Here is a 10296-nt window from a genome sequence, read left to right on the forward strand (position 1 = left end):
TGGACACAGAAACTTGGCTTGCGAAGACCTGTTGAGGCAAGCGAAAGCGAAATCGTGATGGCACTTGTGCCCTGGCACTTGTGCCGGTGGCACGTGTAAGGACATTCGAGCGAGATCATTGCCATTGCCGCTGGACTGGCTCCCGTGCAGGTGGCACGTAAAAGACACCATTTTGAGCGTGGCCGTTGCCAGTACTGCCTGACTGGCCTTCGTGCCGGTGGCATGTAAAAGCACCTACTACACTCTCGGAGTGGTTGGCGTTAGGAAGGGCATCCAGATGTAGAAACTCTGCCAGATCAGATTGGAACCTGGTGCAGTCATCCTGTTCACCAGTCCTCAGTCAAATCGTCCAACCCATGCCAGCATGGAAAGTGGACATTAAACGATGATGATGATGATGATGTATAAAACCAATTTTGTCGAATATATTATAAGATACAAAATTCTGTTCTTTCCACACTTCTCTAATGCTTCATAACTGTTAGGATATGAAAATATATTGGTTAAGCCTGAGGATTAAGTTAACTAAGGAATTTTCTCCTCTGTTATTTTTATGCAAGAAAAAACAGTGGCTGATGTTAGGCCAATTCTGATCAAGTAGACCAATCAATGCATTCTAGCTGTGATCATCATATTTTCTTTTTTATTTAGGATGCAATGTAATCAGAACTACATTATTTAATGTATCTTCCCTTGTCTAAGATGGTAAGGTATACATTGAGGGAGATTTGGCAGCTATTTCCAGCAGGTTAAATGACCACATAGATGCCTTTTGATAACATTGATAATATTTAAAGTTGAGCAGATCTTTGACCAAAAATATTTCAACCATGACTATCCTACCTTATTTTTAGATAGTATATCTGGAACTATAGTCTCCTACTTTTTCTAAAGATAGTTGAGCACTAAAAATACTCAGTCAATAGGCTCCCTCAAAAGCTCAGGTGGATCATTAGAAGTAGTAGATAGCTTCTGTTACCTCGGAGACCAAGTTAGCAGTGGGGGAGGGAGTTCTGAAAGTGTAGCTGCTAGGATAAGAATGGGCTGGGTGAAATTCAGAGAGCTTCTACTCTTGTTGGTAACTAAGGGCCTCTCCCTCAGAGTGAAAGGCAGATTGTATGATGCCTGTGTGTGTACAGCTATGTTACATGGCAATGAAACGAGGGCTTTGACTACAGAGGACTTGCAGAGGCTTGAAAGAAATAAAACCAGTATGCTCCACTGGCTGGGTAATATCAGTGAGCATGTAAGACAGAGTATAAATGATTTAAGAGGAAAACTGTGTATAAGAAGCATCAGATGTTGTATGCAAGAGAGGAGATTGTGTTGGTTAGGTCATGTGATGCGTATGGATGAGAACAGCTGCATAAAGAAATGCCAAGCTCTAATTGTCGAGGGTACCTTGGAAGGGGTAGACCTAGGAAGATGTGGGCCAAAGTAGGGAGACAGGGTCTTCAGATGCTGGGCCTCACTGAGGAAATGACAAGGGACCAGGAAATATGGCGATTTGCGGTAGTTGATAAGACATGTCACGCTAAGTAAAATCACTGACTTCCAAACACACAGGCTTGTCCTTTCAGGTGCCGGCGCCACTTAAAAAGTGCCTGGCCAGTGCTGCATTAATGCACCAGTAGCATGTAGAAAGCACCCAGCACACTCTATTAAGTGGTTGGCATTAGGAAGGACATCCAGCCATAGAAACCATGCCTCAATAAACAGCTGGAGTCTGGACAGCTCCCTGCTAGCCGTCCAACTCATGCCAGCATGGAAAGTGGGCATTAAATGGTGATGATGATGAATGATTACAGGGGATCTATAGAGGAAGAAGGCATGTCAAAATGAAGCACACCACAATCATTGACTATGCAGACTAATGTAAATCAGAGAGTTAAGTAATCCATTATCATAGCATGGAATGCATTGATGAAGGAAGTTCACTGTTGTTTGGTAATCCACAACTCTGGTGGTATGTGATGTGAAAACAAATAAAAGTAGATGAATGACTACTTTCTCTATTTGATTTATCCTATTCTGTTTCTATTTAAGTATTTATACACTCTGATTTCTGGCAATGTGATTATGGCTGTCTATATATATATTAATTATTTCTTTTCCTTTTCCTTCCTCTTCTCTCCCTCTCTTCTGGAATTTTGCAGAGACTTTCACTAATCTGTGGCTTTCCTAAAGTTATTTTCCCTGAATTATAATTAGTTGGATCTCCATTGATTAAAGCTAATATTCTATCAGTTCTGCAGTAACTAATCAGAGTACTTTAATCAAAATGAATTAAGAAAATGAATAAGTATGCTAGAATTTATTAACCATGTCACTCCTAATGTACTAAACAATATAACACAGTAAATAGTTTTTTTTTAGAGAGCAATGCCAGCAGCTGCCTTAGAACTTGTTTTTTGATAGGGTCAAATGTCATGTTTGACACCTGTTATCAGCCGGTATACAAGCATGTTTTGCCAGTACCTACCTTTAAGAGTGAAATCACGAAGTTTAATGACATCTTTAGAATCATTATCATCATCATCATTCAACGTCCGTTGTCTATGCTGGCATGGGTTAATTCCACCCACTTTACATTTCTTAAATGTTGGTAATTCTGACCAGAAATTTCACTTATGATCTGTTGATTAATCAACATGTCACTGCTTGCTTGTTCACTTGGTAAGCCTGATGAGCTGGGAGTTGCATATCATATTACATAATATTATGGATGTTGTGCGTACTGTATACTTGAGTGTACTACGTTTATGTCACAATAAAGACACTTAATGAAACAATTGTAACAGTACCAGATAACACATTTGTCTATTTTTAGATATAAAACTTATGAGGGCACAGGCATAGCTCTGTGATAAGTTTGCTTCCCAACCACATGGTACCTCTACGTGGCACCTTAGGGAAATGTCTTCTGCTATAGCCCCAGGCTGGCCAAAGCATTGTGAGTGGATTTGGTAGACGGAAACTGAGAGAAGTCCATCATATATCAGTACAAAGCTCTTTACGTTTGTCCATGTTTGGTTTCAAAACCGTAAGGGCTGCCCTTAAAGTCTTTTTTTATTACGCCGAAGACATCGTCGATACTGGTACTCAAACACAAACTATTATTATATTCAAGGATCTGATAATTTCAATTAATAAAATCAAATAATCATTAATTTATTGTAAAATAAATTAAAGGATTCTAGGAAATAACGAAACCGGATTAAGTTTCTGCTACATCATTTTTGTAAAATATTATCGAAGTAATAATATATATATCAGCCATTGAGTATTTCAGTTAGAGGTGTGTCCTTTGCTTATAGGTAAAGTAAAAAAAAAATGAATGTACAATCTCCATGTTTCGATTTGTATGATCAAGGCATTCCTCTCTCTCTCTCTCTCTCTCTCTCTCTCTCACACACACACACACACACACACAAATTCTCATTCGAAAATTATGTCTTGTGTTTCTGCGAATGCAAAAATCTATTCCTATTTTGATAAACAAACTTATGTTGACAAACAAACTTAAGTTAATATAAGTCACAAAATTTCAATAAACACATCTCTCGATTGATATCAGTGGGGTTCGATGCATGTATTTTGGAGGTGGACTGTATGTATGTAATCAATAGCTTAGAGAAATATCTCTATTACACCTTAATGCCGAAGAGAAAATATCTTAATCGGTGAAGTACATAGATAAAAATATATAAATAAAACAGAGCTGTGGCAATTCACCCAATCAATGAAATAGAATTAAATAATAAAAATATGAGGCGAATGAAAACGAATTATTTTACATTTTAAATGCAGAAATTCAAAAGTATGTCAACAAACGAACATCACACCTGACTGAAGATGGAACCTAATTTACAACTCACATTACGTGACATTAAAATACACAAAAAGCTATCTTTTTCCTTCTAATGTCATCAATTAGTAATAAGATTAGATTGGATAACTTGTCCAGTCGGGGTGTGTAGATTTGTAAACAATTAGTTTTCAATTCTCGTAGTTAAAGAACAGGATATACTAACAAGAAATAAAAATATATAAGTTGGTGCATTAAAAAAATCTAAACTAAAGAAATAAACAGATAGCATCAACAGTCAACTTACACTTTCCATGACTTGCTTCAAGTGCAATGTCAGATTGAACAGAATAAGCTGGGAACAAGCCGGGTGCTGGAGAGGGATTTTGATCTGTAGTAGTCGGTTTTGTAGTAGTCTTACTGGAGTCTGTTTCAGTAGATGGCATCTGGTAGCCCTGGGAACTTCCCTGACAAGCTACAGGAACGGTAGAAGCTGAGGTATTGAAAGTGTTCGCTGTTCCATCGTCAGCCATATTTCACCTTCCTAAACCATTCACTGGCTACTTAGCAAGGGGAGCTCACTCTTTTCAGCATCACTGAGTTTAAACATTCCACTCTTACCTTCTTTCTCGTTCTCCTTCTCTTCTCAATTAGTTTTTTAAAGATCTGTTTCTGTCATTCTTCCCGTAACTATGATCACATTTTGCTGCACGCTTTTCCGTTATATAAAGCATTAACACACAAATAAATAAATAAAACAAAAAATAGATAGACGTTTTTATTTACATGAACGTAAAATACGAAAACATAAATACAGCAATAACAAAGTAAAAAGTATGAATATAACACTTTAAAAAATGTTTAAGCAATTAGCGACTTTATGGTAATTGTGTAAGGTCATCAAAGTTTAAAACTTTGGTCGTCTGCTACAACTGAATACCGTAGTTCACCTACGTTGTCCAGGGATCACACTGTATAAGTGCTTTTGATATTGTTCTGCTTGATATTTTAAATGGCCCTGGATATGTGCAAACATGCAAAGTACTGCGATCTTAATGTAAAAAAAAAAAAAATGATGCCACGAACCGGGTAGATGGATATAGGGCGTAGACGAAAACCGGATATGTTTACATATTAGTTAAATATAACAGAAATTGAGCGCCAGACAACTAATTAGAGTCTCATCAATTTCGCGTCTTTTTCAAAGATTTGTGACAATTACTGACTTACTTGCCTGTTGCGAGTCATTGAATAACCTATACAAATATCGAACAAAGTTGAACTATCGACACAATTTTTCTAATTCTGATAAATAAAAAAATAATCCCAAACATTTTAATGGCGGAGGTAGGAGTCGATTTTAACCACGTAATGACTGGAACATATTTTATTAACCATGGTAGGTTGAAAGGTAAAGTCGACTTCGGTGGTATTTAAAGATAAACTAGCTGTAAAGGGATATATTTAAATATCATTGCGAAGTATTTAATCTAGCACTCTTACTATTTCTGCCATTTCATATGCCTTTACCATTACAAATAATGGCTGCAAATTTTGGCACAAGGCCAGCAATTTCGGGGAAGGGAATAGGTTCATTACATTGACCTCAGTGTTCAACTGGTACTTATTTCATCGGCCCCGAAAAATATGAAAGGTAAAGTCGAGCTCGGCGGTATTTGAACTCAGAATATAAAGTCAGAAGAAATGCTACTAAGCAATTTATTCGGCGCGATAAAGTTTCTGCCAGCTCGCCGCCTTTATGCTGTAGCAATGATTCGAGACTGGAACGCTAGTTAGCCGGTCAGACATCACGATTAAACCTCAATAGTTTCATGTGATCGGGCTATTAAGTAACCAATCAGCGTCAAGCCATCGCATAATTCAACCTTCTGGAATCTTCTCCTTGTGCCCTATAGAAAAGCGGTTTTGGGTGGTTATTGGAGAATGTTGAGGCAGCCACGCGTTGTCTCTATTCTCACCACATCCAGCCAATTAGAAAGATAGCCGATAGTAGACAGGCATTTTCGTCGCCACGAATATAGTGTAATTATTTTCCAGTTGAGATGAGTCGTCTGCAGATAGCTATATCAGTAAGCTTGTCGTAAACTCCAAGCAGTATGTCACTCTCAGTATGTAATCATAGCTGTTATTAATTGTAAAAGACTACTGCAATTAAAACATTATGTGCAATAATAAAATGTTAATTGTTCGTGGTGCTGTCAGTTACATCTTTACATAGCCCGATAAATACGTTTTCATTCAGCATATAGGAAAGTGGGTTATACATCATTAGATGTACACCTGACTTTCCTATATTAAATTAAGAATTGAACGGAACACTGAACTCCAGACTATCAACACAAACAACATTTATTCAAGGTGGAAAATATACATCTTTAATCTTGTTTGTTGAGACGTCTTCGGTGTGTGAGAAACATGGTTGTTGGGACGTTGGTATATTGATGTGAGCTGTCTAGCGTGAGTTCGAAAGATGGAGAGACAACTAGACACGTCCTTGCTCAATCGCTGGCCAGCAAGAAAAATCGAATGAAGCGGGAAAGCTTGGTTGTTGAATTCCACGGCGTTACTACAAGCAATTCAAATCATCACCTCAGATCAACCGACAGCAAAAGACAATATACTATAACTCACGATCTTCAACACGAGCGACATTTGGTGGTATTCGACTCAGAAATAGCCAGCAAAAGCCATTAAAATAAACCCGACTCAATTTAGTGCTTGAATATCAACTCACCACGACTACCACTACGACAAGAAGAAAAGATCAAATGGCGCAAAAGTCGCAACACATACAATTCTTACCACTGCAACCCCTTCCTCTGCAGGCTATGGCGTCGAGAACACTGTTAGCTTTGGCCACTGGTCCTCAACTGGGTCCATATGTGATTTTGTTAAAATTTATGGGCAAGTAATTGCTTATAATTCTACAGGGTGGGGCAGAGAGGACGGACGTTTTTGAAAAATTCACAAAATCGTTAATTTTAGCTGCAAACAAATTTTATTGACAGCAATGTGTTTGTATTGAATTAGAATTTGTCAAAATCAAGTGTGGAAAACAACATCCATCATAGAGTGTCCGTTTTCAATGATGCATTTCTGAAAGCGTTCTTTGAAGTTGACCTCCCCCCCCCCACTCTCTCCAGCATTGCTCTGTCGATTTGGGCGACTTCCACGCAAATAGCTTTCTTAAAATCGTCCATTGTAGTGGGCTTATGCGGTTCACACACACGTGCCTTGAGGTTTCCCCACAAGAAATAATCATACATGCAAAAATCAGGGAACCGGGATGGGGGTCTGCAAACCTGGAAATGAGGCGGTCACCGAAGAAAAGGCGAAGAACGTCTATTGATGCTCTGGCTGCGTGGGCCGTCGCCCCATCCTGCAGAAACCACACACGTCGAATAGGCATATGTTTTCGTCGTAATTCAGACATAAAGAAGTTGTTTATCATCTCAATGTAATGCTCGGATCTCACAGTAACAGTATTTCCATTATTGTCTTCAAAAAAGTAAGGACCAGTGACAACAGCTTTTCCAACAGCACACCAGACCATCAGTTTTGGATTGAGGTTGTCATTTGCCTCAAAAATTGCTTCCATCTGACGTGCAAAGTTAAGTCACTGTGCATAGTCCCATGGTTTCAACTGTTTCTTCATGCAAAATATGTCTTACCGATCGATTACCGATGCCAAGTTCAGTTGAATGCCTCCGAACAGAACGATTCGGACTCCGTATCAAAGCTTGTCTGATGCGTTCCGCATTTTCCGGGGTTCGTACCGTTCGTGGCCCCCTTACCGGCCTCCTATTCATTAATGTACCTCGTGTACGAAGTGCATTCATCCAACATAAGATTGTGTTACGAGTGGGAACAGCCTGATTTCGGTGCATGTTGAAGAGGTGCCGAAACTCACGCTGAACTGCTGTGACAGACACGTTATTCTTCACGTAACTGTCGTAGGCAAGCACGCGATGCTCTATCGTCCACAGCGCCATGGTTTCATCTGAAAAGAGAAAAAAATGCCAGAACAGAATGGTGCCTGGCGGACATATGTCCTTCTCCTTGAGAGGGACATTTCAAAAACGTCCGCCCTTTCTGCCCCATCCTGTACAGTACACAATTATTTTTGTCGTTACAATTGCTGTATTTAATTATTAAAAAATACTGTAGGATTTTTATATACATTGAATGGCTATGGAGGTCCAGTAGAGTATAACAGGAATCAAAGGGATCCACAAGCAAAAATTGGTTGAGAACCACTGGTTTAAGCGCATATTTCGCTCTGTTCAAAATAGCAGTCAAATCCCTCCTTCAACACCAAGAAAACTCCTTTCTCTCGATTGTGATTCCGAAGTGAAGTTGATCTTAAACGTCTCCTAGTTCGTGATAACGGCCAGCATTTTATCTTTTTATATCCTTTCATTTGCATGAGTTCAATCAATTTCTGTTCCAAAAAGAATGGCGATTTCACCTGTATGTATTTTTATCTATATATGCCATAACATCAGTGAGCGATTGAAGAATGTAAAGGTTAGTTATCCAAACTAGTTAGAAAGATGGACATATTGTTGAGAACAGTAGATTTCGTTGGAGGTCTGTTATCTCTCTCCCAGCTTTTGGTGGCCTAGAAGAGGTTAAAAGGGTCAAGTGGCGAAGACAATATTCCGGCTAAGCGAAGGCATCTGGTAAATGTAACTGTTGTCACTCGCAGAAAAACTATTGTTTTACCGCGAGAAGAGTGCTGTTGAACTGTTAAGTGAAATTTGGCGATTGAGGATCGAATCCACGCTATGCTTGCATGACGCCACTACAAGAATATACAGCTGAGATGTCCGAGAAACAAATTTGCAAAACATTCTCTGCCGCCTACATTAGAAAAGGTTGCTGGTTAGAAATAGAAGTCAAATGTCATTATTTACGTGATTAAATGTTCGATATTTGGGAAGATATCGAGTACAATATCAGACTTGGTATAGGTTCGTAGAAATTATTTCGGATCTTTCTGATTTGACGGGCAACACTTTTCATTTATGTTTTATGTAGTGTTTTTGGTACCGAAACACTTTTAAACTTCGTATACTTTGTGTTATTTTGTAATATACTTTGTATATTTTGTGTCATAGAACAGATAAAAATTTTTGTATTCGAAGTTATTTCATGTAAAAAATTGTCGTATTTCGGTAAATGTATTCAGTAACTGTATTCAGCTGAATAGACGTCAGTGATTGGTTGAAATTACAGAAATATGACAACTTTAACATGAAATAACTTGCGATGTATAATTTTTTGTTAAGAAGGCTAAGAGAAAAAGTTGTTTTATATGACACATTCTACCAGTATCCCAAGTTTGAAAGTGTTGCGTTAAGAAAACAAGTGGTGCCCGTCAAATCAGAAAGATCCATTATTTCTGTAGTCACTTGTTTGTTGGGTCACTAATTTGGTGGTGTTGTGAGTAGCATGCAGGTCAACATTTTTTGGTCGGTAACTCCCTGGGTAATCTATTATTTCTTTGTTGGTAACACACAATTTTAAGAAAGTTGTAAGGCGGTGAGCTGGGCGAAATGCTTAGCGGTATTTCGTCTGCCGTCACGTTCTGAGTTCAATAAAATGTACATTTTATTTAATCTAGAACGTTTATATTTACATGTGAACAAATACTTGATTTTATGGAAGAACATTCATTAGAAAAATGGAACGTTTAAAAAGTTTTCTCTAATGCAACATGCTAGACAATATTATGAAAATGATTAAGGCGGCGAGCTGGCAGAATCGTTAGCAGGCCGGGCAAAATGCTTAGAAGCATTTCGTCTGTCTTTGCACTCTGAGTTCAAATTCCGCCGAGGTTCACTTTGCCTTTTATGCTCTCGACGTCGATAAAATAAGTACCAGTTGAGTACTGAGGTCGATGTGATCGACTTATCCCCTCTCCCGAAATTGCTGGCCTGATGCCTAAATTTGAAACCAATATGTAAATAGTTCGTAGTTATTGAAGATGATACATTGTCTTTTATGGCAGTATGAGAGGTTATGGTTCTGAGCTGAGAAAATCTGAGAGTGATGGTTCAAAACTTAGTAGGAGTTCTTTCTGAGTTTTGAACCATTACATAGGAGTCTCGCTACAAACTAAAACATATCCAAAGTTGTCGCACGCACTTTTTTCGTTTTTGTCTTTCCAAGGCATCCGAACCTTGTTGGGGAGGGGAGAAAGGTATGCTTATACCGGAAATCTAACTCGAATGCTCCCAACAGAACCCTGGTGGTGGTGTAAAACAGAGTATAAATTATTTACTGCCCAAGTAGGCCATGGAAAGATATGAACTCAGAATGCAAAGAGCCGAAACAAATTACTACAAGACATTCCAGTTCGACCCTGGACTGGTACTTTTTTTCTTTTTTATCAATGCCGAAACAAACACCTCAATGCATTCTATATGGCGCTCTAACGATTCTATCAACTGGCCAAGTCATTA

General features: G+C 38.5%; 1 protein-coding gene across 3 annotated transcripts in view; it reads right to left on the bottom strand.

The window, feature by feature from the left end:
* The window catches only part of LOC106876672 (nuclear exosome regulator NRDE2), a 30528-nt gene extending 26111 nt beyond the window's left edge, over positions 1–4417 (bottom strand). For 2 of the 3 annotated variants that reach the window (XR_008263749.1, XM_014925306.2), the window contains exon 1: positions 4116–4416. Coding sequence is in view for 2 of the 3 variants with exons in the window: in XM_014925306.2 (XP_014780792.1) it covers positions 4116–4341 (226 nt within the window). In the remaining variant the exon portion in view is untranslated. Of the gene's footprint in view, positions 1–4115 lie in introns of all 3 variants that reach the window. The other variant, XM_014925307.2, reaches the window with a different exon arrangement.
* Positions 4418–10296: the final 5879 nt, after the last annotated feature.

The sequence above is a fragment of the Octopus bimaculoides genome, chromosome 3 (assembly GCF_001194135.2).
Source record: "Octopus bimaculoides isolate UCB-OBI-ISO-001 chromosome 3, ASM119413v2, whole genome shotgun sequence".
NCBI classification, from domain to species: Eukaryota; Metazoa; Mollusca; class Cephalopoda; order Octopoda; family Octopodidae; genus Octopus; species Octopus bimaculoides.